General features: G+C 51.6%; 8 protein-coding genes across 8 annotated transcripts; 4 read left to right on the forward strand and 4 right to left on the reverse strand.

The window, feature by feature from the left end:
- Window positions 1–49: 49 nt before the first annotated feature.
- Window positions 50–3,534, reverse strand: glpV (glycogen phosphorylase; the record flags this gene model as incomplete). Its single annotated transcript, XM_025548157.1, has 8 exons — window positions 50–820; window positions 882–2,647; window positions 2,711–2,788; window positions 2,858–2,961; window positions 3,015–3,076; window positions 3,135–3,172; window positions 3,233–3,243; window positions 3,356–3,534. The coding sequence occupies 8 exons, from the start codon at window positions 3,532–3,534 to the stop codon at window positions 413–415; spliced, it is 2,646 nt and encodes an 881-aa protein (XP_025398045.1). The 3' UTR covers window positions 50–412.
- Window positions 3,535–6,004: 2,470 nt separating this feature from the next.
- On the reverse strand, window positions 6,005–7,402 carry gpaB (guanine nucleotide-binding protein subunit alpha gpaB; the record flags this gene model as incomplete). The annotated part of the gene is made up of 6 exons (XM_025539474.1): window positions 6,005–6,104; window positions 6,161–6,399; window positions 6,471–6,600; window positions 6,657–6,785; window positions 6,844–7,189; window positions 7,276–7,402. 6 exons carry the CDS (start codon window positions 7,400–7,402, stop codon window positions 6,005–6,007), a joined length of 1,071 nt encoding a protein of 356 aa, XP_025398046.1.
- A 4,707-nt stretch (window positions 7,403–12,109) lies between these two features.
- On the forward strand, window positions 12,110–13,796 carry sakA (mitogen-activated protein kinase HOG1; the record flags this gene model as incomplete). Its single annotated transcript, XM_025546732.1, has 9 exons — window positions 12,110–12,165; window positions 12,269–12,316; window positions 12,417–12,546; window positions 12,611–12,654; window positions 12,720–12,819; window positions 12,899–13,255; window positions 13,321–13,399; window positions 13,455–13,638; window positions 13,697–13,796. 9 exons carry the CDS (start codon window positions 12,110–12,112, stop codon window positions 13,794–13,796), a joined length of 1,098 nt encoding a protein of 365 aa, XP_025398047.1.
- A 1,261-nt stretch (window positions 13,797–15,057) lies between these two features.
- BO70DRAFT_363414 (putative Avl9 protein) lies at window positions 15,058–18,426 on the forward strand. The gene is made up of 9 exons (XM_025543557.1): window positions 15,058–15,224; window positions 15,311–15,553; window positions 15,673–15,700; window positions 15,750–15,813; window positions 15,864–15,943; window positions 15,994–16,165; window positions 16,221–16,261; window positions 16,310–16,447; window positions 16,502–18,426. Exons 1-9 carry the CDS (start codon window positions 15,199–15,201, stop codon window positions 17,960–17,962), a joined length of 2,253 nt encoding a protein of 750 aa, XP_025398048.1. The 5' UTR covers window positions 15,058–15,198; the 3' UTR covers window positions 17,963–18,426.
- Window positions 18,130–19,027, forward strand: BO70DRAFT_67386 (uncharacterized protein). The gene is made up of 2 exons (XM_025548634.1): window positions 18,130–18,797; window positions 18,851–19,027. The coding sequence occupies exon 1, from the start codon at window positions 18,297–18,299 to the stop codon at window positions 18,789–18,791; it is 495 nt and encodes a 164-aa protein (XP_025398049.1). The 5' UTR covers window positions 18,130–18,296; the 3' UTR covers window positions 18,792–18,797; window positions 18,851–19,027.
- On the reverse strand, window positions 18,896–21,951 carry culA (cullin culA). The gene is made up of 7 exons (XM_025548633.1): window positions 21,869–21,951; window positions 21,590–21,679; window positions 21,440–21,509; window positions 21,357–21,373; window positions 21,223–21,293; window positions 19,253–21,150; window positions 18,896–19,189 (listed from the first exon to the last, which is right to left on the reverse strand). The coding sequence occupies exons 2-7, from the start codon at window positions 21,637–21,639 to the stop codon at window positions 19,001–19,003; spliced, it is 2,295 nt and encodes a 764-aa protein (XP_025398050.1). The 5' UTR covers window positions 21,640–21,679; window positions 21,869–21,951; the 3' UTR covers window positions 18,896–19,000.
- Window positions 21,952–22,936: 985 nt separating this feature from the next.
- On the forward strand, window positions 22,937–23,476 carry BO70DRAFT_294579 (cupin domain-containing protein; the record flags this gene model as incomplete). Its single annotated transcript, XM_025539483.1, has 1 exon — window positions 22,937–23,476. The coding sequence occupies one exon, from the start codon at window positions 22,937–22,939 to the stop codon at window positions 23,474–23,476; it is 540 nt and encodes a 179-aa protein (XP_025398051.1).
- A 25-nt stretch (window positions 23,477–23,501) lies between these two features.
- Window positions 23,502–25,440, reverse strand: BO70DRAFT_363417 (phospholipase D regulator). The gene is made up of 3 exons (XM_025543558.1): window positions 24,936–25,440; window positions 23,982–24,840; window positions 23,502–23,904 (listed from the first exon to the last, which is right to left on the reverse strand). The coding sequence occupies exons 1-3, from the start codon at window positions 25,195–25,197 to the stop codon at window positions 23,880–23,882; spliced, it is 1,146 nt and encodes a 381-aa protein (XP_025398052.1). The 5' UTR covers window positions 25,198–25,440; the 3' UTR covers window positions 23,502–23,879.
- Window positions 25,441–25,564: the final 124 nt, after the last annotated feature.

Below are 25,564 nucleotides of genomic sequence, written 5' to 3' on the forward strand. Positions count from 1 at the left end.
AGTAATATAGATAGTATTACCTGTTTCATATCGTATCATTGTTTCTGATGCGAATACGAATAGTGTGTCATTGCAAATGCATGAATGAATGAATGAATATGTCAATGAATGACTGGTATTATATAGCACTGCTCTTCAAAACATCATGCTCCTATAGCAAGGCTATTGCTATTGCTATTGCCATTGCTGTTGGTGTTTCTGTAGCTGATTCTGTCATTGGTTGATCTGCCAATCCAACCTCTTTCTTATGCAAAACAGTCTGACTCAAACTTAATCTTAATGGACAATAAACGCAATAATAAGAGACTCAAGGAGAGCTAGCCAATAGAGAGAAAGCAAGCAAGCATGGAATACAAAAAGCCAAAGACATAAGGGCGCTCATCGCTCAGCTCCAACGGGGAAGGAACGCTTTCTAATCCTTCACCTCCAGAGGCTCTACATTCCAAATGCTCTCGGCGTACTCGTTGATGACACGGTCGGTGGAGAAGAAGCCCATGCGTGCAACGCAAGTGATGGACTTGGTGAGCCACTCCTCGCGGTTCTTGAACGACTCGTCGACCAGATCCTGAGTCGTGATGTAGGAGTTGAAGTCATCGGACACGAGGTAGTAGTCTCCGTGCTCTACGATCGAGGCAAGAAGGGCGGAGAAACTGTTGGTGTCGCCGAACATGCCGCCTCGGATTGCCTCGAAGACCTTAGCCAGGTGGGGATCAAGTTGGAAGTCGCCGTAGAGATGTCTGTGACGCAGTTCTTCGACATCTTCGGCTAGATTGCCAAAGAGGAAGATGTTCTGCTCGCCGACTTCACGGGTGATTTCGATCTATAAATGGTAGTGGTTAGCATCACAGGCCAAGCAGACCAGAGGGCCAGGGACAACGTACATTAGCACCGTCACAGGTTCCAATGATCAATCCACCGTTCATAACGAATTTCATGTTACTGGTTCCACTTCCCTCGGTACCAGCCGTGGAAATATGCTCGCTGATATCTGATGCAGGGCAGATAATTTCAGCCTTGCTGACATTGTAGTCTTCAACGAAGATCACCTTCAAGAGGTCCCCAACATCCGGGTCCTTGTTCACCACAGATGCAACCTTGTTAATCAAATGGATCACAGTCTTTGCCATCCAGTAGCCTGGTGCTGCCTTGCCTCCGAAGATGGAGACGCGCGGCAGAACCTTCTTCTTCTCCTCCGCAGACATGGACTTGATCTTCAGGTACCGATGAATGACGCCAAAAATGTTGAGTTGCTGTCGCTTGTACTCATGAATTCGCTTCACCTGAATGTCGAACAATGCAGTTGGGTTCACACTGTATCCCGTGGTTTCCTTGATATGCTTAGCAAGACGAAGTTTGTTGGCAACTTTGATCTCAGCCCATTCTTGTTGGAATGCCTTGTCGTCGACAAAAGCCTCTAGCTTATCTAGAAGCGTCAGGTCGGTCAAAAACTCGTATCCCCCGAGTCTGGAGGCAATCAAGTCAGACAGTCGAGGGTTTGCTTGGTGCAGCCAACGGCGCGGAGTAACTCCGTTGGTGACATTGGTGAACTTGTCGGGGCCATAGATCGTGACAAAATCCCTGAATAGGGTGGTTCTCAGCAGGTCGGAATGCAGTTCAGCGACACCATTGACCTTGTGGGACCCAATAATCGCGATGTAAGCCATCCGGACCATCTTGGGGTGAGACTCTTCGATGATTGATACTCTGGAGAGCAGCTCTCTATCCTTGGGGAAAGTCTTTTCCACGTGCTGCAAGAAGTATAGGTTGATGTCGAAGATGATCTGCATGTGACGCGGCAGCAAGTTCTGCATCAGAGGAACGGACCATTTCTCCAACGCCTCTGGCAAGACTGTGTGGTTGGTATATCCGAAAGTTTTTGTCACAATGTTCCACGCCTCATCCCATTCGAAGCCTTCATTGTCGATCAGGATGCGTTGCAGCTCGACAATAGCGAGTGTTGGGTGGGTGTCATTCAATTGGATCGCGACTTGATCGGGGAACTCGCTCCAGGCTCTCTTCGTCTTCTTGAACCTTCGAACAATATCGTACAGAGAGGCAGCACACCAGAAGTACTGCTGCTTCAGTCTGAGTTCCTTACCCCGGTCGAGGTTGTCATTTGGGTAGAGCACCGCAGAAATGGTCTCTGCGCGTTGTTGCTCTGCGACAGCACTCTCGTAATCGCCCGCGTTGAATTTCTGGAAGTTAAATTCTCCGCTGGATGCTTTGCAGGACCACAGGCGAAGGTTGTTGGTGGTGCGGGTGCCATATCCAGGGATGGGGACATCATATGCCACCGCTTGAACGGTTTCACCGTCCTGCCATGAGCTGACAGTCTTGCCATTCTCATTCTGGTATTTTCTCACCCAGCCATAGAACTGGATGTTGACGCTTATTTCGTGGCGGGGAAATTCCCAGGGGTTGAAATCAAGCCAGTAGTCAGGAACTTCCATCTGATAGCCGTCCACAATCTCCTGCTTGAAGATTCCATATCTATACCGCAGCCCATACCCCCAAGCTGGGTAGTTCAATGTCGCCAGGCTATCGAGGAAACATGCAGCCAGACGTCCAAGGCCTCCGTTTCCCAGAGCAGCATCGTGCTCCTGGCTGATGACATCTTCAACCCGGAAGCCGAGATCCTTGAGACCATCTGGTTCCATGATCGATCAGTCTTATGCTGCATGATATAGGAGTCACTGTTGGGATTACCTACCTCTCGCAATATCCTTCAACCCAACATTGAGCATAGCATTGTCCAATGCTCTACCCATAAGGAACTCGAGGGAGAGATCTATCATGAACGGTTAATGACCATGACTTATGACTTGTTGGCCCAGGATAATCCCAAGGATCCACATACAGTACACTCTCTTCTGATCTGCGGTAGCCTGTCGCTGTTGAGTCTTATTCCACTCAATGATCAGACGATCCCGAAAGGCGAGGGCGGTTCCATGGTACGCAGCCCTGATACGTTAGCAAGACGCTTTACCGAGCTATCACAGGGGAGGAAGCTGTACAATTCATCGCAGTTATACAGCGAGCGAGCCAAGGTAGTCTCGATGTGGTGAACCAGCTCATGCTAATGAACAATTGAGTAAGTGAGATGCTCAATATCCCGGAAATATAGTCTCACGTACTTCAAATTCCTCTTTGTTGGTGAACCCATCTGCGGACTGTGGAGAGCAAGGACTTAGCAAAGACAGCTTGTAATACGGCTCTTGTCATGGTCTTACATGTTTTTTCCACCTAGACAACAATGTAAATTAGCAATGGTCCTCCAATGGCTGGGCATATGCAAGCCTGTAGCTCTTTACGAGCCAGGGTCCCACGAGGGATGGAGAGAGGTGGATATACGCACGCCTCCCGGAGATGTTCAGGAATGCTTGCTTCGACGCTTTTGATCTCTGCGGGACCGAAGCCAGTGAAGGTACGTCTATGCTTGGGACGGCTGAAGCCGGGACCAACAGGGCCCTGAAGCTCGGAGACGGGAGCCCCCACAGAGGGCCTTCTTTCACGGCGGGTTTCAGTTTCAGACATGATGCCAATGCGAGGGGACCGTGCCCGGAATTCAGCTCAAATTGGCTAGAGAGAAGAGCAGATAGGCTAGGAGCTGGAGGGGAATGGGTTGAACAGGGGATGATAAATCCGCGCCCAGGGGAGAGGGAGGGGGGGGGGGAGGCTCGAATGCAGTGAGGAGGTAAGGAGGAAGTCAAGATGTGGGAGGGGAGAGAGAGGAGGACAAAGAAGAGGAAGGAAGCGGGAGGGGAGGGGAGGCTGGAAGAAGTAGTCAAAAGTAGTAAGAAGTGGTCTGTCGTATACGACACACGGCGATACCGGCTGGCCGTCACTCCCTCACTCCCTCACTCCCTCAACTCCCTGCCTGGTACTCACGTTCACTTGCATTCACAGCGAAACGTTGAACCGCGTGACAAGGATCAAAGCAGGGCATGCGCAACGACCAAGAGGGGTAGAACCCGAAGCCTGGGATGGCAAACTGCTGTATCCTGGGGCACAAGCAGGAAAGCCGGATGGATCATACGTTGATGGGCCCTTGTCCATGCATGTCGTGCGAGTGTCTAGGCCCCCGATGGAACGGCTGTCACAGCAATCGCGAATCAGGGCGCGGATCAGGCGGGTTTCCATTGCAGCTTGTCGTGAACGGCGATGCTTACTAGCTGCTGGGCCTGGCATGATTGATTGACAGCGGAGTTGCCCGGAACTGGACATCATCATCATCAAAGAAGGTAGTGCTTACGCCGTCCCGGTCAAGGTTCTGATAGTCCAACTGCCGCTATGACGCATGACAGCGGCCGAGTGGGGGGAAACCGACATGATCGCGGGAGAGTACATCTCTGGTGCTACCGGATATTGTTCTACAACTGATTTTGCTTATGTTGCCTGAGTTGCCTGAGTTGCCTATATTATCTATATTTCAATCCAAACACAAAGATGAGATAGGTATGCTGGCTAGAATCCCAATTCGGGTATATTTATAGATTCGTTGATCAGCTCAAGCTCGTACAGCACAGGTCGGTCTGACCCCGTCTCTCTCCTCTCTCCTTCCTCTCTCCCTCCTCCCCCCCTCTTCTCTCACCACCACCACCACCACCGCAGCTCGGTCCTCCGCCCCTCCCCCAACCCCGATCTCCGGCCTCATCCATCTCCCCCCCCCCCGCGCCCCGCACTGCAACCCTGGATCGGATCGGCGGTCATCATCCTCTTCTTCCACCCCTCATCTTGACACGTTCAGAGTTTCAGACTCTCAACGCATCAGGGGGGTCTGATCCTCAGCCTTTCCGAAGAACATATGCACGATGCAAAGTCCTCTGCATCTCGAATCGCCTGATGACCTGATGATGAACTACTATTACTACGACATGAAACAGCACTCGCAACCCCCCTGCAAACCCTCAAACCCCTCATACATATCCCCACCCCGCCAGTGGATGATCTCGTGGTACGGTGGGCATCCAAATCAGCACCCTCGGCCATAAACAGTCTTGTAGGCATGTGTGCCTGAGAGAGAACAGTGCCATGTATAAGTGGGGTCAACGGCGGTGGTGGTGGTGGCTGAGGGATCAGCTCTGGCCATTAAAAAACAACCACCTCTCCGGAGCTCATGTGATTGAACCGCCCAGAGACAACTGGCACAGACGGCGGAGGGAAACGGATATCGGGGAGACCCACAAATAAAAAGATCAATTGCATGCATAGGAGCGCTACAACAAGCTGCTTGGTATAGATATGGGCTGACAGCACGTGAACTGCATCAAGGGAAACAAACAGGATAGCTGGGAGACAGCAGGGGAAGGGGGGGGGGGAGATTAGAGTAGTAAAAAGAGTAATGAGAGAGAGGTCGCCATCAGATGCATGGGGTCAACATGAGAGGAGGGCAGAAAGGAAGAACGAATCTCGAGGCGCACGAGACAGGATATCAGAAGCCCTCGCATGTTTTATATGCAAAGTAGTGCTGGGGGCCAGGGAACTTTTTTAGCTCGAGATGCTATATGCTCATCAAATCCCAAGCCAAAGAAGAAGCGGAACGTGGCCAACCATAGCCAATGCAGACACAAGAACCCCCCAGGAAACAGATCGTCCGGAAATCACGACAAAGGAAAGAAAGAAAAACCAAAAGGCAGAAACACCATGCCACGGATTCCAATGACCCTAACCCAACCCAGCGCCAGGCACATCGAACCGTGAGGTTAAATTAAGCACCGTAACGCCGATGCCTTCCGACTGAACACACACATGTTGGGGTGGAATGAAAAGGAAAAGGATAAGAAACGAACGCCAAAGCTGGTAACAAGAGGAAAATCGTAGTGTCAAACTCGACGGGTGTGAATGGGGTTCATCAGAACGATTAGAGCATGACGATGGACTGATGAAGAGGAAATTGGAAGGGCCTACTCCATAACGCAGGTGACCGCCGCAGGAGGTCTTCGGGGTCCGTAATGGGCAGACATCCTCCTTCGGGGTGTTTGGGTCGATCGGGTTGTAGACAGCTTTATAGGATACCCGAATCCTTCAAAGCGTTCTGCAGAATAGTTTCCTTCACAGCAGCGAAGACTAAACGGATATTGGTGGTATCGGTGGCCTGAGTGAGACTGTGGGTGGGGTTAGAAGCCAGACCTCGTCAAGTGAGATTGATCAATCAACGTACTGAGGGTAGAGGTTCAAATGCGCTCTGTTAACCTGGTTGAACCTCCAGAGGAGATACTTGGCCGCACGATTCACGTCATTCCCACCGGAGTAATCTGGGAAATAACGGTTCAATGGCGATCGAGGGAGCTTTTGCCGGAAGAGATCGACTTTATTCAGGAAAAGGATAATGCTCGTTCGCATAAACCACCGGGAGTTCACCACGGAATCAAACAGTACCAAACTTTCCATCATTCGGTTCTTGCAGTCACAGGGCAGATTAGCTTACGAACGGGTGGGGGCATCAGTGGAGTGAGTGCACTGGAACTTACCTGGTTGCTCTCTTCTAGCAGTACTTGGTCATACTCGCTCAGTGCAACACAGAAAATAATTGATGTCACATTTTCGAAACAGTGGATCCACTTCTTGCGCTCGCTGCGCTGGCCACCAACATCGAACATGCTGCGTAACAGGTGAGAAACGTGCCAAGACGGAAAGGGGGTGAGGAGGGTCCATACTGTATGCTGAGCTGGCCCATGGAGAATCGTGTTTCATAGATACCTGTTGTTTTCGTCCGCGCACGAAGCACATCGTTCACGATTGGTATGTAGTCGGGGGCCGTTATTCGTTTGGCTTCTTCGAAGAAACTAGATCCACTCGTTCAGCTTGCATGTCCCAATGCCTGCGGGTAACCTCGGTTCTTACTATGGCGCCGAATCCATCAAGTAGAATTCGTGTTGATGCTCCAACACAGTGGAAGTACACGGGTCATTCCAGAGATATGTTAACGCATCGCCGACCTTGGTATCTATCGGTGTGTTGGGGTCGGGGTCAATGTTATAGTCGAGGAGGTACTGGATGTAATCGCGGACTTTTTGGCTTGTAGGCTCGAGCTGGAACTGATTGTAGCCCAATATGAGGGCCCTGGCGCAATCGAGAACGTTCTTGTAGACCGTTAAACGATATAGGGCGAGTTCTTCGACGGTGTAGCCATTCTGGTGGATGATTTTCATTTGCTTGACAATGGTGGATTTTCCGCTTTCCCCCGAACCTAGATGAAGATCGAATTACCGTTAGCCAAACTTGACACCTATTTGCTCAAACGTATGATTGACTGAAAAGAAAAGTGCGACGAACCAAGCAGTAGGATCTTGCATTCTCGCCGTAGCTTCCTAGAGTCCTCGTCTATCCTGCGGTCGATTGCATTGCTCTTCCGCTTCGATTCCGCATCCTCCGACTTATCTGTGCTCATACACGAACCCATTTTCTCTGCACGGCTCCCAGACAGCGAAAAGCTAACCCATTAGCTGCCTGCGGACGGGCACGGCATCAACCTATCGGGACGCTAGGACCCGAGACCGTCGGGGAAGGGCTCCCAGACAAGCGGCACCTCTGAGACCCAAGCAGAGGTAATCGCAAAGGACAGGTGAAACCGGCGCAATGGAAGGGGGATGCTGAGGTCGAAACACAAAGGCGAGAGAGGAGCGATAGGTATGCGATCGACGACGGAGCTCGATCAGGGATCGAGGCTTGCGCGCGTAATGGCCAGCAGCAAAGCCACAACGAACAGGTCAGGTCTGGGACGGAGATGGCGTGGGCGACAGTTGCAAGGTGTCGGAGCAGAGATGATGGCTCGTGACGCAGGAGATGGAAAGCAGGGAGATGACGGAGGACACTAGGTGGAGAGGTGGAGAGGTGGAGAGGTGGACAGATGAATACCGAAAGCCCCGGCGCAGGGTGGTATGGTATGGATGGCTCTGCTGGAGGCGTGATCGGGGGTGAGGGGTGTCAGGATCCAACTGCGGAGCCGAAGAGCGAGCGAGAGTGATGACCTGACGCTAAAAAAGGGTAGTCGATCGGGGGGGAGGGGATGATGTGGAAGAGTGGATGGATGGGAACGCGGATCTCGAGTGAGATAATGTAAGCGACGAGGATCGGTCGGTCGGTCGGGTCGATCAGGCGGAAAGGGAGAGAGGGAAAGAGATGCGAGATGACAAAGAGGGAAGGGGATTAGTGGTTCGATGTCATTATTGTTGGGGTCATTCGAGGGCGTTCACTTTTTTGGGGGGGGGGGAGGGGGGAAGGAGAAGAGGAGAGAGGAGGTTGGTAAGTACAGGCAGTGGTGGTAGGAATACAGTGTAATTTAGATGGTGGTGGTCGATGGGCCAGTTGTGGATGTTCCCAATCGTCATATAGACGGGTGAAAGTGGAGATGGCAGAAATAATGGAGAGGATTGGATTACATACTCGCTCGCGCTCGATCGTACGGAGCACTGGGGAGTTAGACTCAGTTAGTCGGGGCGGCGGGTGGGTAATAAATGCTGGTGGTACTGGCGAAAAACGTGGACCGGCGACCCAAGCTTACCGCGATGCTACATACTAAGTATCTCTAGTCAGTCCATAGACACATCTAACAGGCTACCCTCTCTATCGTCGACTAGTCACGGTCGTAAGGCTCAAAGAGGAGACGCTGGCGCTAAAAAAGAGGTCGGCGTCTGGACGGCCTCTACGGAATGGATACTCCCCGATAGATCTACGGAGGCAAGTGGACAAAGGTGAGTTCTTGGACTCCTTGGACCGGACCCTCCTACATCTTGTATCCCCTGGGAAAAAAAAGTACCTCCTCCTCCCGACTAGCTCCGCTGCCAGTGACAGCGGCACCACGAGTCAGGCCGCCATCCCAGCTACCACTCACGATGCCCGCCAGGTACCTGGGATGTCAATCTCAAATCCTATTGACCTATCGTGCGAGGTATGTGGCCGGGAGTATCCAGAGTTCCCAATTGTGTCACATCCATCTGGTGTCGAAAACGAACTGGTTCTATCACTTGTATCCGCCCTTTCCCGCCTCTTCCGCCTCGCACAGGGCGCATACAGGCCGACACGTTGTTGGTGTGTCTCTCCTGCTTTTCCTCTTGGAGACGTCAGCTTTACCTTGGGGCACCTCAGGAAGGCTGAGGCTATCTCACAACCCCGTTTGATTGAAACAGTGTATCTCCAAGCACCTTCAACTGATGGGGTACGGCAATGCATAGGGAGCACTGAGTACTGTCTACTGCCCACGGTGTCTTACCTTCCCTATCTGGTGTCCAAGTGCGTTTGGTAGCGTACTAGATATTTATATTCATTCCAAATACTACCTAGTCACGGGCGAGCGACTTGGTCTAGACAACTGAATCACAAAGAAACATGGTTTCATACTTTGTACTCCGTACTTTTGCGGTCCTAGAACTGTTTAGGAGCACTTAGCTTGGGAACTATAGCCGCTCACCAAAACATTGGAGTCGGACTCCTGGGAAAGAGAGAACATCTAAGTACTTACTCCGTACAATTTGTTGATTAGATCTTTTCCCATGGACCTCAATCAAGAATACCAGACAAGGCTGTCTTACTTTGTGCTATGTGGCATTGATGTTGGTGATCGTCATCCAGAGCCTCATGGCTTACCATACCCCGTATCCAGTGCTTAAATGAGACATTTCGGCGAAAAGCCACGCTGACGGACCGACCGTCCACATCCGGACTATCTACTAAAGGCGACCAGGCTTGAAGCTAGCTCATGAGATAAAAGCTCCCTGACCCATCCTTTTTCTGTAGTGATAGTATTGAGGCATAAATTTGACTCCAAACATGTCTATTTATGACGGTATCTGATCTAGGAGCTCCGCAGCCTTTGAATCCGCAATGAGGATGGGGTCAGAAGTGAGACCCAACTTGGTTTACAGTAGGTGGGGATAATGACCTGCAGCAGGCACAGACATCCACTTTGAAAAAAGGTTAAACTATTCTTAGCTTTTGAGTGAAACTGAGAGGTTTCGACCCATGCTACAATTTTTCCCCTTTGGTTTGAGCTTTGTTTTAAAAAGCAAGCGGTAAATGTAAAACAGGACACAACCCGAAAATAAGACGAAAATTGTTGCACTTGACTAGGTAGAAAAGTCAATGATCACAATGATCACATGCCTAAACTAAATACAAGTCACTTGCACTCCATAACTTACCTCTCTTCTATACTACATATTTTTTCAACATAATGACAAACCTATCAACACCACTAATTTATCTGCTCAATGAGTGCAGGTACGACTGTAATTTGACTACATTGGGACTTTGAATGGAAAGTTACGGAGTGCCACCCGATAAAATATGACTCGGCGCAAATAATTTCCAGCTAACTAGATATATATACTGGGATTGATGTCTATAGAGTATAGTACTACTAGTACTAAGCACAGCACTGGACATATCAATACCCCAATAGGCAATACTATATATAGCGTTTGGAAGCAAGGATACTCCGTAGCGGAATACACTTTCTTCATCGCCCCTAGGCATCGTTTATGATGAACAAACACAACTTTAAGACATGGACAGGATATTGATTCGGATTTCTTCCAAGTCTTCAATTTTTAAAGCGCCGTGGATGGGGTCAACCCTCCGCTCGGGTAACTTAGGATGCCGGCCGGATCTGAGCTATACCTACATTGGTTGTGGTACAGATCACTTACCCAGAGGAAGCTCTTTGTCACCAGAGTCGAACAGCCTTATCCCAACACGGAGGACACTTCCATACAGAGCACGGACTACTTGTCCACTCCCGGATAGTCACTAGTAGATAAATGCTTCCTCCGTATGGCGACGATGGCTCGTACTGCGTACAGGCTAGGTACGGCTTTCTTTTTTTCTGTCCATACTTCTACATAGTGTAGTTCTCCGATCTGCAAGGCTTGAGGATATGCCTACTATAATCCTTCTCGGGCGAGTGTACGCAGATACGTACGGACAGGGCGTCTGGAGCTCTCGGTGGTCACGAAATCGATGGAACTGATTGGAACCGGGTGGGCCCCACCGGGGAGGTATGATGACATTGAGGAGCACCGCCGGCTGCTAGCATGGTTCGCTCCAATGGAAATTACGTAGTAGACGCCGCGCCGTTGGCTGGCATGTTGTATTCGGATCGATCGCGATGATAACCACCGCGCCTGGGGAGTTGGGGCACGGCTCGCCCAGCAAATGGGCTGATATTTTCGGGTTAGGCTGCCCTGGGGCACTGACGAGAGGAAGTCCGTGTAACGGTAAGCTGGGCAGTCCTCAGAAGAAAGAGAGGCGGATATACATATAGTACTGTAAACGGGGTGGGGTCCATAGAGGGGGTGCTGGCAGGATGAATGATCATAGCGGGGGGAGAGAAGCAGCTTTCCAGTTGGTTGTATGTATCTAGTTGTATCTATCCTTGACGAAGTAGTTCTAGTTAGACGGGGTACTTATAGATACTAAGTACCCGATCGATCGGGGAGGAGGGGAAGCAGCGATGGAGGGGACGTCAGAGCGAGTTACATCAACGATGTACTCTGTCTGGAGAAATAATCCTCCCATAAGGGAGGGTTAGGTAAGCCCGGCGGGCTTCCCTGAATTGGAAGACTGTTCCGGCCAATGGCGGTGATGGGAGAAGTCTAGACAGGACCGCGTGGGCGAAAGAATCGTAGCGCCAGCTTCTGCTCGGCCCAGCAGTGTCCACTACTAACTAACTGCTGCCCGCTGCCCGCTGCCCACACCGTCACCAGCCCTTTTGCGATACCCTGCTTCTGTCGCGGACGTCATCGTTCTTGTTTTGGCTGTTCCGGAGAATCAGAACTCAACCGACCACCGTGGGAGAGAGTCGCTTCCCCACACACCCTACTGGGCGCCACCTACGGCTTTTGCTGCCTCTCTCTCCAACAACAGTTGTTACTCTTCCCTACATCTCGCTTTTTTTCCATTATCACTGTCACTGTTCACTCAGCCTTGCCTCATTTCTCTGCCTTCGCTTCTGCTTTCGCTTCTGCTTCCGCTTCTGCTTCCGCTTCTGCTCCCCCTCACACCACCACTCCCCTCTTCCCCTCCCCCTGACCCCATCGCCATCCTTTCCACGAGAACTCAACCCCTCCTCCCACTTCACTGAGCGCGGTAAACCGTTCACCCTTACTCCAAAATGGCGGAATTCGTGCGTGCCCAGATCTTCGGCACAACTTTCGAGATCACAAGCAGGTACGGCCCTTTCGATGCTTTCTGGTCATTTCAAAGAAAAGAGAAAAAAAAATATCCTCGACGGTCGATGCGACCTCTCAATCAGTAACTGATATTTTCGCAGGTACACAGACCTTCAGCCCGTCGGAATGGGTGCCTTCGGTCTCGTCTGGTATGGTCGCCAACCCCTCTTCTGGATTTCGCCGCAACGCCGATGGTTTCTGCCGGCGTCGTACATCGCATGGGCTGACACAGTTTCCGGGGGGATTTAGTTCTGCGAGGGATCAATTGACAGCACAACCGGTCGCCGTCAAGAAGATTATGAAGCCATTTAGCACACCAGTTTTGTCCAAGAGAACGTACCGCGAGTTGAAGCTGTTGAAGCATCTGCGACACGAAAATGTTCGTCCTTACCGCCGAACGGCGCTCCGCCATCCCGCCATATCGCAATGCTGACTACGTGCAGATTATCAGCCTGAGCGATATCTTCATCTCTCCGCTCGAGGACATGTAAGCAAAACTGCCTGGTTAAAGTCGCCATTACGTCGCTTTGTTTTCTAACATGACCGCTGCAGCTATTTCGTCACAGAACTCCTAGGAACCGACCTGCACAGACTTCTCACCTCGCGACCATTGGAGAAACAATTTATCCAGTATTTCCTGTACCAAATTTTGGTATGTGATCAAGGGTGTCGCGTCTCCGCGCCTTCGCTTTCGTTGGATTTGTTCACCGACGGACACTGACCATCTACAGCGAGGACTGAAGTATGTCCACTCGGCCGGTGTCGTCCACCGTGACCTCAAACCCAGCAACATCCTTATCAACGAAAATTGCGATCTGAAAATCTGCGACTTCGGCCTTGCCCGTATCCAAGACCCTCAGATGACTGGCTATGTCTCGACTCGGTATTATCGCGCTCCTGAGATCATGCTCACATGGCAGAAATACGACGTGGAGGTGGATATCTGGAGTGCGGCATGTATCTTTGCCGAGATGCTGGAGGGAAAGCCCCTGTTCCCAGGGAAGGACCACGTCAACCAGTTCTCGATCATCACAGAGCTTCTTGGAACCCCGCCGGACGATGTTATCCAGTCCATCTGCAGTGAAAACGTGAGAAACTGCCTGTGTCAACGTCCAGACCCATTGGAACGCGCCACTAATGCCGCTTGAATTAGACCTTGCGATTCGTCAAGTCGCTACCCAAGCGCGAACGGCAGCCTTTGGCCAATAAGTTCAAGAACGCCGACCCAGATGGTACGTGTGAATGCGATCCATCGGCAATAGCCCCCAAAACACTGACACTTTGCAGCTGTCGATCTTCTCGAGCGCATGCTCGTCTTCGACCCGAAGAAGCGCATCCGTGCAGGCGAAGCGCTTGCGCATGAATACCTGGGCCCCTACCACGACCCGACCGATGAGCCCGAGGCGGAGGAGAAGTTCGATTGGTCTTTCAACGACGCGGATTTGCCCGTCGATACCTGGAAGATCATGATGTGAGTTATATTATTAACCTTCCGATCTGGCGGGACGTGGGATGCTAATTGGGATTAGGTACTCGGAGATTCTCGAATTCCACAACATCGACCAAGCCAACGATGCTGGCCAAGTGCTCGTCGAGGGGGCAGGGGATGGGCACCAGGCCTTTGCATAGAGGATAGTCGAACATATAATGTCATGGACGAGGCGCAGGCAGCGATGCGACATGAGTATGATGTCATTTCCTTCGATTTCTCTTGGTATGGTATGTAGACTGGAAGCGGGACTGTGCTATGCTATTGCCACGGATTGTTTACTCGTGTTCTCTCCACACGTTTTTTTTTTTTTTTTTTTTCTTTTGTTTCCCCCCTCTCCAGTCTGCTTCCGGGCGTCTATACACGACTCTGGCTTGGATCTTTCAATTGTGATTAGAGTCCGACGATTTGGAGATTGTAACACGACTAAATTCTGTCTCCCATTTTTGCTATATATACACTTCATGCGGTTCACGATTGATGAACTTGGTTGTCTTAAACCCCTCCGATTGACCGATTGACCTGTGGGAGGAATCATTTTTGTTTCCCCCGTATGTGCGCGATAGATTTTGATTTTTGATATGAAAGCAAGTTTAATGATAGAGAACCCTGAGAAGATGCCGTGTGTACTGTGTAGAAAGGAGGAAAGGAGGAAAGGAGGGGGAAAGAGGGGATTTACATCCCCGCGGACGTTGCCCGTTTCGAAGGAGCATTACGCTGTCCGTACCGACCGTATGGAGTCTGGCCGTGGAGACCTGTCCTCGGAGCAGTCACACCGCCCACCAGGAGGACCAATCGGCGGGCCAGGACACCCGCCGACCTGCCGGAGTCAATCTGATTATTACGTGCCTTACCTTAACAGCTTAACTTAGTGACCCCTGGTCGTGTCTCCAGTCTGATCCAGGACTAACTCACTAACTACTCCGTACTGCTCCTCTACGAATTATTATTATTCTTCTCTGGCCAATTTATTTGCCCACTCTCCCGCCGTTATCACCAGTGGCCACGTGAGGCGACGTCTACTTCATTGGGTTTTCTCTTTTCGGAGGGGCCTCCTCCTTTTCCAAGGTGGAAATTGGCTTGGAACGTGTCACTTCCCAGTCCCCGTTTTCTATGCCAGTCCCCACGCCATGTCTTGCCTCCGCAGTGGCCAGGAGCCCATTGTCATGGTCATAGATTTTCACCATGCAAGGTGAGGAGCCATTGCCCCTCCCCCCATTGTCGTCCGTCGGAGCAAGCGACGAGCTGCAGAGCTTGGGTCTAGAAGCAAACAACCGTGTTCGAGGCCCTGGGTGAACATTCCTCGAATGCACGACGCCCTTCTCCCGGTGGTTGTTGACGCCAGCCGCCTTCAAGCTCTTGTAACTCCTCTCTGCTTAGTCCCCTTGGCCCCCCCTCCCCCTCCCCCTCCCCTCGGTGTACGGAGTCTTCAACCGGCTAACCACTGTATTCTATTACGATAGGGGCCCCGAAATAGAACTATGTTTTGGAGACGACGGAGGAGACCCCGCAGCGGAGAATGATTGGTCTCTGCTGCCATTCATGGCCCTTTCCGATGGGGCGCATATGTACGACTGAGCCATGTTGCCCCTCATGCTTTATACCACTGTTAGCGAAGATGTTCGGCTGTGTTGACACATATCGGGTCTCTCAGGTCTACCGAGGAGTTCTCTTACTTTACCGTACGGCGAAGGGAGACCGCAACCGAACCCGCAACGTCACTTTTCGGCATCTCTTGCTCCAGACAGATTGACTCGAACCTCCTCATATACCGGCCTCCAGATGTCACGAGATCGACGGTACAAAAGGCGGTGGTCGTGGTGACGGATAGCCCTCGAAGTCTAGGGCAGCTGAGAGAAAAACTGTCTGTCGTGACATCGGCTTGGTTTGCGCAGCGGTACGTCTGTCCTTGAAGGCCTCGGTGTTTAGGCCGTCAACACGTTGCCTGCTGCATCATGATGCGGTGGATTGCTGGATACACCTGGGGAGTAGCTTGGCTGATTTGGCAACAAATAGGGACTTCTCCGACTCCGACATCCTCAAGGTATATCTCTACTTGAATGCTAGCCATTGCATATACTTACAGCGCATAGAAATTCCGCGAAGGTTTGATAATTAGTCGGCAGAAAAATGAGGAATCCAAAGACCAGAACCTAGGTGGGAATGCTTGGTGTCATATTTCGCTTATATGTCGCTGACCTGTCCAGGACTTTCTCTGCGGGAGATGATTCACGAGTTCAAACATCAGACCCTGGTCCTGTTCAAAGCTTTACTCTTGCAACCCAAGGTAAGGATAGCTTTCCGCAGTCGGTTATGTGTTACACTAAAACGATGCAGATGCTTTTCTTCGGCTCCAGATGCGAACGTCTTTGCATGATTCAATTCTCTCTTGTTTCACTAATACCGGGTCTCATGAACGAACTTCAGGACTCTGCCGACCCAGCATTTGATACCTATGCACAGACGGTGGAAAAGCCAACTTCTCTGAAAACGAGTGATAGAAATTCCTGTGAGTTACCAGACGTTCTCGCTGTGTTAGCCACGATATATGCTAATTATTGTAGTGTTGGCTTATATGGGGTTGCCGCTGCAAATTTTTGGCAAGGTATGTTTCATGCTATCGCGTGTGCCAGAGACTCCTAACTCCGTATAGGGCAGTATGTTTGGGCCTTATACGCCCCTGCAGCAGCTGGATCTGCTGGCAGATGACGGAACCAAATCGTATGTTGTTGGTTCGACGAATTCTCTTCTTTTACAACAAAAAGATCGCTATAGCGATATCTTAGTTAATGTGAGGAAGTTTCGGAGTCTGATGTCAGACAATCACTGACATATTGTCGTCTAGCTTGATGAAGACACTATTAATATTTCATCTCCAACCCTACGAAATGCCCTGACACTTTCCGTCGCGGATAGACGGTGGATCGACCTTTTGACCCAAATCATTAATGATACTTGGGACGAAGCGCATCCGCAGCAGCCCAAGACCCACGGATACATGGGATCGGAGGAGTTTATACGACTCCAATTCGAAGAATACTTGTTGGCCTTGCTCGCCTGCATGCAATATCATGAAGAGCTCAACTCATTCAACGCTGGCGAACCGGGTCGGAGAAGCCGGGCGCATTTGGATGCATTCAACATTGAGGGGGATCCTGCATTGGAGTTCAACCCAGAATTCTTGGCACAGTGGAGAAATACCCCCAATTACTCCCTGTTCAAGCGGTTGACCTCCGATGCGCTTCTCTTCTCCATCGCCGAACCACGGCATCCTTGTGCCGGAGGGCTCACCATCGATGATGTCCAACGACGTCTGACTCAACAGGTCGCGGAGCTTCACTTGGACGAGAGAGTCCGTGAAGGCCGCGAGGCGCTGAACAGACACCTTTCGACCGGCCAGAAGAAAGTGAGCGCCGCATTCACCAATTTCTGGTCGGATATCGAGTCCATGCGGGAGGCCCAGCGTAAAAAGAACGAAGAAAAAGCCACACAGTCGCAGCGATCATCGTTAGACAGGGGGTCCCGAAACTCGCCACCATTCTCACCTTCCGATACGGCATCCGTACACTCAACGGGAGGTTCATCTTGGTTCTCAGGACGCAAAGCTCCCGCGGTGGACATTACCCAAGCACAGGCATCCGTGAACACGGCGGGCCAGAAAGCCGGCGCCTACCTCAGCTCCTGGGGCTCCTGGGCAAGTGAAAAGCGAAAGGAATGGCAAGAAAAGAGAAACACACCATCCTCCCCAACCTCCGTCGTGTCTCCATCGGCCCCGACATTGAGTGGCCTAACAGAGACCACAGATACGGACAGGGGAAGGCGACTCTCCATGCAGTCGCGCCGTAGTGAAGACTCCATCGCCCTCTCTCGCAGTGGAAGCCGGAGAAAGCGGTGGAGCAACATCCTCCTACGGCGTGAAAGCGGCGAATTCAGCTCTGCCTATCGCAAAGACGACGATAACGGCAACAGTAGCGGTACCGCCGAGCAGGACAACAACACTTACTCGAAGTCTCCTCTTTCGCGAGCAGCTTCTGTAGCTGATGACGATGTCTCTCCAATAGCTGCTGCTCAGACCGACGAACCCACGACTTATTTCGATGCCGAAAACACCGTGCCAGCACCCGTTCCTGCCGAGGATACCAAGTCGTCATCGTCATCATCATCACCCATCGAACGATTCCACTCCCCGGAGCCAAACCCATGGGAAGACGAGGCAGGAGACGAGGCAAAGGAATCCCCCTCACGACCATCCACCGACAGCAAGAAAGTACCGCCCCAGCTGGTCCAATCTCATGCAGAGAAATAAAAAACAAATCAACCGTTTTCGCCTAACTTCAACATCTCAACCGGCTATCCAGGCGAGTTTTCTCGATCTCTCTGTGATCACTATATATAGGAACCCAGCCCAGTCCCTTTTTTTTTTCTAGGTACTTTGCATGTATGCCCACTCGTTATGTCAATGGCAACCAACCTTCTTTCCTTCTTCTTTCCGCCTCCTGTCGAGAGAGTCTTAATACGATACCCGAAGATACTAACAAATAAACAAACACACAAACAAACAACGCACGCACGCATGTATGATGTCTTCTCCTTCCTAGCAGCTACCTTACCTTACCTTACCTTACCACAGACCAACCATCATGTATATGTTCTGGATGTCTATCTGTCTGCAAGCATATTGTCTGTCTGTCTGTCTACTTAATTTCTTTGATACCATCTACGCATACGAAATAGAGTCGAACAATAATGCATTATTAACCTACTCTCGCCACCGACCGGTCGACTTATTTATCTTATCAGTGAGTCTCATCTCACTACTTAAGTCTGCCTTAAGTCTGCGGAATGCGGAATCCTTAGGTAGTACGGTCCTGGGGTTGGTAACCATACCATACCGTACCATATCCTACAGCAAGATGAAAAAAGAGACAAGAGAGACAGGCCAGGCAGGAGGAAGGGGGGGGGATGGCGGGAAAGGGAGAGAGAGAGAAAGAGTCCAATCTAATTGTGTATCCGTGTTATCATTTGTCATGGGATCGCTGGGAATTGAAAGAAATACAAGAAAGACGATCGATCGAAGCATCCTCCGTTTCCTCGATGAAACCAGGCAGCCGTACGGGGAGAGTAGATCAAGATGAAGAAGAGTAAGAGGAAGAAGAAGAAGAAGAAGAAGAAGAAGAAGAAGAAGAAGAAGAAGAAGAAGAAGAAGAAGAAGAAGAAGAAGAAGACTAAGTAGTAAGGTAAGGGTAGCTAGAGGAGAACGCGCTAACATGACATTTAGGTAGGTAGGAAATGGGGGGAGGAAACCAGAGCGAGGAGAGCAAAGAAGACTGTTGCTGTGTAGAGTTCAAGCAATGTAGGCGATTTCGTCTCCATCCAGGCGCTCTATGTAATCCTTCTCCATCAGAGCTTCGATGTTCTTCTTGATGTCGGGCACCTTGGGAGGAAACCGGGACTTGACCTGTTGGATCACCTCCTGGACGAGCTGCACATGCTTCATCTTCTTCCGGGACTTCATGATGCGCACGATGGCGGACTGTGAGACATGTTATGTTAGCTATGATGTATCATCGGCACGGATGGGGAAGAGGAAACTAACCTGGAGCAGCAGCTTGCGGTCCTCCTCGATTGTCTTATGCGTATCATCCGACTCCACCTTCTGCTCGGACTTGATCTGGATGTTGAGGTTGACCTTGATCTTCTTGTTCTTGAAGTTGTAGTTCAACGAGAAGGAGGTGCCTGGCTCTGGCTTGGACCCATCGGGGTTGATGAGGAGAACCTTCGCCTTCAAGAAGATGCTGAGATTTGGGTCAAGGATTTCGGGGGCGAGAGAAGTGGCCTTCTGGATGTCTTCATACGACAGGGAGTCGTGTTCATTGAAAAGCAGGAGAATCCCCATCTGGAATGTCGACACTTGGAAAGTGTACGGGACCTTTGTGTTCTTGATATAGTTGGCCTTGATTTCACCCTTGCATAGCTGCCAGAGCCATGTCAACTTCCGACCGTTGTGCTTGTCAAAGTAGAAACTCTGGAACCGCTCCGAGGTTTTGACGATCTCGGGTGGCGCAAGGAAATCGGTCGAGGGGGCACTCAGAGGCCAGAACCCAGTACCCAGGATCTGGAAATGCGAATCCACCAGCTTCTTCCGGTCGTCATCATCAAGGACCTTCTCCTGCCAATCGCGGTAGCTGCCGTTAAGGTCCTTCGAAATCTGGATATCCTGGAACATGCGCTGCAGTTTGTTGGTGTACTCGAATCCACAGGCCTCCTTGAGCTTGCTAATCATACTGGTCTCCGCATCGTCAGACACCGAGCTGACATGGACCAATCGCTTAGCAAGCATCTTGGAGTAGAATTTCTGGAACACATCCTTGTCTTCAATGTACTTAAAAACGGTCATGATCTGCACCAACATCTCTTCCAGTTCCGACTCCTCCGCAGCCTTAGATCCCTTCTTCAGTAGAGAATCGGTGTATCGGGCCAGCAGTTCCGGCGTTTTCGTTGAGCCGGACTTGCAAATCCTGTTACGGTTGACGAACTCGCGGCACGCATTATCCAGGGATCGAACGAATTCCGATTCGCCATTGAACGCCTCACTCACCAAGCTCTGGTATCTGGTGTGCACTTGCAACAGAGCATCCACGTACAGCTTGGGCTCAAAAGAGTCGCCGTCCGCAGCAACCTTCTCCACGGCAGCCAGGCCTGCCTTCCTGACGTGGGCCTCGAACTTCGTACGCAGGGGGTCAAGACCTTCTTTGATGCGGGACAAGAGGCTGTACATGCGAGCCAGGTCTTCTTGACGTTCATTGTCCAGCAAGACCTGGAACTCGTCCCGCAGTAGTTCTGAGTGGGCCGTCACAAGAACATCCAAGCATGTTTCGGTCAGGTGCTTTGAGATATCAGGATGCAGATACAAACCCACGCGGGCCTTTTCTTCATCGAGGCGGGCCTCTGCCTTCTTCATATACTCAACCACACTGTTTTCGGCGACAAATTGACGCGACTCGGTTTCGTAGTAGACTCTGGTGGCAGCGATAAAGGGCTTCTCGAAGTAGAACCGGTAAACCTCGAGTGTTGACTTGGTGCTGTCGCTCTCGTCCAGGCCGAGGGAGACGAAGGAATCGACAATGCTCTTGATCTGGGATTGTTCGATGGTCTCACCGTTCCGCTGTTTCTCCACCAAGTTCAGCACTGCATCCATGACCTTCTTGTGAACCTTCAGGAAGAAGTCATCCTTCCACTTGACCAGGTGCAAAGTGTACACGTCGTACACATGCTTCTTGCCTTCGTCGATCTCCCGCTTGACCCAGTGGCGGTTCAGGTACCGGAAGAGGTGGTTGACGTACTTGGCAGCGGTGGTGTAGCGCTGCCATTCACGGATGTAGAACGCAAGCAGAGCCTCTTCGGCATGGCCCTCCGATTCACAGTACACAGACTCGAGGTGACGAGAGAGATACTCCCCAAGTAGCTTGTACAGTTCCTCACCTAGCAGGTGGGCTAGATTTGTTGTCAGAGATGACCTTTGGCCGGGAGAAGAGTTATGTAGCGACGTGAGGGTAGGCAACTGACCGCCATGGTGCGTTTTTGTGGGTTGACTGGTACCGATGGCTTTTTGCGACGTGCAGAAGTTGTGGACCGCCCTGAATCATTAAGTTAGTGAATGGACCGGGAGGCCGCAAGGCACTTTCAAAGTGTATACATACGTGTAGAGGGCCATGTACTAGAGCAGCGAAGGTGAAACAGGTCAGCAAGTCATAAACAACCGTGAAGGATTTGGACGTCATACAGTTTGCATATCCACCCCATCCTCCAGCTTCAGCATCACACTGTCGATCCCCTTCTCGAGGAACGTCCATCTGGCCAAGTTAGTCCGGGGGTGTTTCAAAATCGCACCGGGCACGCGCCCCGAGGACCTCCGCCCAGCTGGGGAACTCACGTTTCATCCAAGTCGTCCTTGTGAGGGGTCTGGGGCATAAGGACAGGCATTATGTGTTGTAGGAACCGGGTTCGAGTCTTAGTCGCAGATCTGTGGAGTAGGCGAGAGATATCGTAAGCACGAGAAACCAAAACACACTTCATGGGGGGACGATGGGGGGGGGGTGGTTCAGAGCAGGGCTCTTATATGACACTTGCTGAGACAGAGTACAAAGGAGGGAGGGAAAAGAAAGGACCGGACCGGACAGGACAGAACCGGACTTGATAACACAAAGCTTACCTTAATAACCCACGGGGAGGGACAGTGAAGAGAAGGGAATGACCTCACTTTGAGCAGTGGGCGGTTAGGTTAAGGCAGCGGAGGTGATGAGTCTAATAGCTAATAGCCTTGGGCTTAGCGTCGAGGGAAAAGACCAGCCGCGGCGCTCGTTGGAGGATCCTAGCAGCAGCAACAACAAAGAGAAAGGGGGGAGGGGGGAGGTGCAAGATGCAAATGCCCGAGGCCGAAAAGGATGCAACGCGCCTGGGGGATGAAGGGGAAAGCAGCAGCAGCAGGCAGGAGAAGGCAAAGAAAGGCAAAGGCGTTGTCAGTGTTCAGGACGAGTTGGTTGGTAACGGTCGGTCGGCGGTCGGTAAGGTCAGCCACCGCCGCCGGTGGGGAGGGGGGGGAGAGGCACGATTGCGGCAGGCGGTCAGCCCACCGCCGCCTGCCGATCTAGATCGATCCTACAGACTATCTAGTAGTTATAAGATGTCGATTGCCTATCGTTTCCTAGGATTTCCTCTTTCCTGATGGTCTGCGCAGCTGCTGGTCATCTCTGTCTATCTACCCATCCATCCATCTATCTAACCCCCCCCCGTGTCAGTTTGTTGTCCGATGCCCCTCCTCCTCCCAGCACCCATTGGGTAGGCCAGCACGGGACCCGATCCTTGGAACGCTGCGTGATGACCCAACTTCCCCCATACTTTACTGCAACAACTAAGCACTGCCGCTGTCGATCCTGCTGGCATGTCTCAGCCATTATGTATCTACTATTTTCTCCTGACAGCGTGACAGGTCTGGTCTTCTCCGGCAAGAATTATGGCATCAGGATCAAACAATCACAATGGACTGGATCGTCCCATCCACCGGCCGCAATCCTCCAGACGAAAACGAAAAGAGCCCCCGGAACCCACGGGCCTGGATGACGTCATGTGTCTGGCCATTTAAAATCCACGCGGACGGACGAACCCTGAGGACGGCGCCTTTCACTTCCGGTGCTTTTAACACACACAAAGACAGGCTCCGTTCGGAGTAGTAACCCCCCCCCCCGTACAGTATCAGGACTCGGACCGAAACCGACCAGACATGTCGTTCTACCCTCCGTCCGAGATCACCGTCACTTCTCGCCAGATCCCCAAATGGAGTGGTATTCCGAACACCTCCATTCAGTCCAAGCCCCTCATGATTTACCACAAAGCCTTTGACGCGTCTGCCAGCGAGCTTTCGTCTCATTTCAAGGAGGTTGACGAGGTCGTGCCGCAGTGGGTATATTCCATGTACAGTGAAACGCACTTCCATAGCACCACCCATGAGGTTCTGGGGGTTGTTTCCGGCCGTGCGCGCCTCTGCTTCGGCGGGGAAGGGAATCCCGAACGCTTTGAGCCGACCGTCGAAAAAGGCGATCTCATCATCGTGCCCGCCGGCGTGGGCCACCGGCTGCTGGACGAGCTTGACACGGACAAAGAGCGGTTTACGATGGTCGGCGCCTACCCACACCGGAAACAATGGGACATGTGCTACGGAGAATCGACGGAAGAAGACAAGGTTTCCAGGAACATCGGCGGGTTGGACTGGTTCCACAGCGATCCCTTGTACGGGAAGGATGGCCCGGCGATGCACGTTTAAACTACGTTGGGATGCGAGCAACATCGGCCGTATATCTTCTGCCATTGTCCCATTTGTACATGATTAATCGTATATGCAGAGTGACAGTGTAGCCAAAAATCCAGATTCTCCGTTTCCAATCCGCAAACACCAGACTACCGGGACAACAGGTATAAATCCGCAACTGACCAAAGGAAGCAAAGGCATGAAATGATGATGATAAGAGTGGGCGATGAAAGAAGAATAAAGAACCAAGAGTTGAAAGCCAAGACGTGAGAAGAAGAAAGCTCGGAAAGCAAAAAAAGACCGAGTAGAAACCAGGGTCTTGAGATAGTGAGAAGGAAGACAAGGAAAACACATGAGAGTAAAAAGGGGTATGAGAAGGAAAACAATTGATAGAATGGGAAGGCGTAAATATCGCAGTTCATGAAGCAACTCTTTCAACAAGTCTGTTCAGGTCACAGCAGTCAGCACAGTGCTTTGTAGCACAGTGACTAAAGGTACAAAGGAAGGGAAAAAACCGTACCTGAGGACACTGATGGAAAAGGTGGTGAGCCAAGCTAGCAGGGCAATCAGAAGCACAGAAGCTAGGGCTATTTGCCGGTCGCATATTGCGTCGTTCTTCGGTGTGATTTCCTGATTGACTTCGGCCATTGTGCAGGCTCCTCTGACAGTAGATAGAGATTCAAAGGCCAGACTCAGATTAGCCGAGTCAAAGACAATGAAAAATATATCCAAGAGAATAAGCCGGGCTTTGGCGGAGGGAGAGCGAAGACCCAGTGGCTTAGATGTGTACTCGTCGAACGTGATGTAAATTAGATAGACCAGGGCGACGGCGTCGACAATGATCGCCATCAGGGCAGAAGGGCCCTGGGGATGTTTATACTTCCCCGAGAGATGCTGTATCGAGCTCCCGAGAGCTAGGGCCGTGAGGGAAAAACACCAGACCGTAAGTCGAAAGATGAGGGGAACAATGGGGCTCTTCAGAAGAGTGTTATGCAGACGCTTGAACCAGATCTTCCGGCGCCGTTTCATCCTCAAGGGGTCTTCAGTATCATCGTCTGGTGCCAGCTGACCTCGCCATGGCTGAGAGTAGTCACCGAGGTTTTCGTTCAGCCAGTCTGGGGTGACCGATTTCTCCTCTAACCCTTGCTCGTGGGGGTATGCAATGAGACTGGAAAAATTCTTCCATCGCGACTCACGTTGTCGACCGATCCCGTGCACGGAACCCTCGTTCTCTTGACTCGAGGTAGCAGGGCCCGATGTCGCATAGGGCGAGTGGTTGTGCTGGGCGACGACAACATCTTCGGGCTGGGAAGGGAGAAGCCTGTCCGTAGCGGCAGCTTCTGCACCGTCGTCCGTGTAGTCGACGGAGCGAACCCAAGCTATACGTAGGACCACAGGTCAGTTACCCTCCCTAGACTCAATCTCAATCTCACTCAACAACAACAGCAACAACGTAAGCAGGGATAATAATCACCCGGTACAGTTCGCGGTTTCCTCGACATGGCGGGGGTGTTCTCACTGTCGCCGAAGACTGTGCTGTCTGGCGAACGTGAGGCTCCAGCTGAGAGATCTACTGCGTCATGGTGACTGAGATCGTTGTCACCGTGTAGAGGTAGAGGATGGTTGGATTGCGCCGACATCCACTCTGGAGCGGAAGGGTGCCCCGACAGTTGGTCACCCGAGACAGGGCCGGAGCCAGGAGGCTGCAGTGGTGTGTCGCGTACATCTTGTGCCATGGCCTTACAGTTCAGCGGCTGTTTTCCAGGCAAAGGTGCGTCGGAGGGTGAACAGTTGGTACCGCGGATCTACCTAGGCTGCATCGCCTCAGTCGAACCTCGGGAAGCTTGGCGGGCAGCAGCAGAAAGGCTGACTGAATTATGGGAAGCCCTGGCCCTTCGGAAGAAGGGACGACAGGATCATCGAGGGGAGGGGAGGGCAGGGCCGGGATTCGAGTCAGAGGAGCAAAAAGAAGGGCAGATGGTAGGAGGCTGGTGGACCAGTTCGAGTGGGAAGTGGGAAGCCGACGAACTCCGCCCACCTGGAGGCATCCGGTACCTTGGTTCGTATTATTATCGTACCGGCATTCTTACCGCTAACCCAATG

Source organism: Aspergillus heteromorphus, assembly GCF_003184545.1.
Source record: "Aspergillus heteromorphus CBS 117.55 chromosome Unknown BO70scaffold_18, whole genome shotgun sequence".
In the NCBI taxonomy this organism is placed as follows: domain Eukaryota; kingdom Fungi; phylum Ascomycota; class Eurotiomycetes; order Eurotiales; family Aspergillaceae; genus Aspergillus; species Aspergillus heteromorphus.

Excerpts from the sequence above, each read along its gene's own strand:
- BO70DRAFT_363414 (XM_025543557.1), top strand. The coding sequence starts at position 15,199 with ATGGCCCTTTCCGATGGGGCGCATAT. Across the intron at positions 15,944-15,993 it reads CTTTACTCTTGCAACCCAAG|ATGCTTTTCTTCGGCTCCAG; the intron begins GTAAGGATAGCT and ends AAAACGATGCAG. Across the intron at positions 16,166-16,220 it reads AACGAGTGATAGAAATTCCT|TGTTGGCTTATATGGGGTTG; the intron begins GTGAGTTACCAG and ends TAATTATTGTAG.
- BO70DRAFT_67386 (XM_025548634.1), top strand. The coding sequence starts at position 18,297 with ATGTATATGTTCTGGATGTCTATCTGTCTGCAAGCATATTGTCTGTCT.
- culA (XM_025548633.1), bottom strand. The coding sequence starts at position 21,639 with ATGCCTGTCCTTATGCCCCAGACCCCTCACAAGGACGACTTGGATGAA. Across the intron at positions 21,151-21,222 it reads CACAAAAACGCACCATGGCG|CCCACCTGCTAGGTGAGGAA; the intron begins GTCAGTTGCCTA and ends CAACAAATCTAG. Across the intron at positions 19,190-19,252 it reads ACCGCAAGCTGCTGCTCCAG|TCCGCCATCGTGCGCATCAT; the intron begins GTTAGTTTCCTC and ends CATGTCTCACAG.
- BO70DRAFT_363417 (XM_025543558.1), bottom strand. The coding sequence starts at position 25,197 with ATGGCACAAGATGTACGCGACACACCACTGCAGCCTCCTGGCTCCGGC. Across the intron at positions 24,841-24,935 it reads GAAACCGCGAACTGTACCGG|CTTGGGTTCGCTCCGTCGAC; the intron begins GTGATTATTATC and ends TCCTACGTATAG. Across the intron at positions 23,905-23,981 it reads TTTTCCATCAGTGTCCTCAG|ACTTGTTGAAAGAGTTGCTT; the intron begins GTACGGTTTTTT and ends TGACCTGAACAG.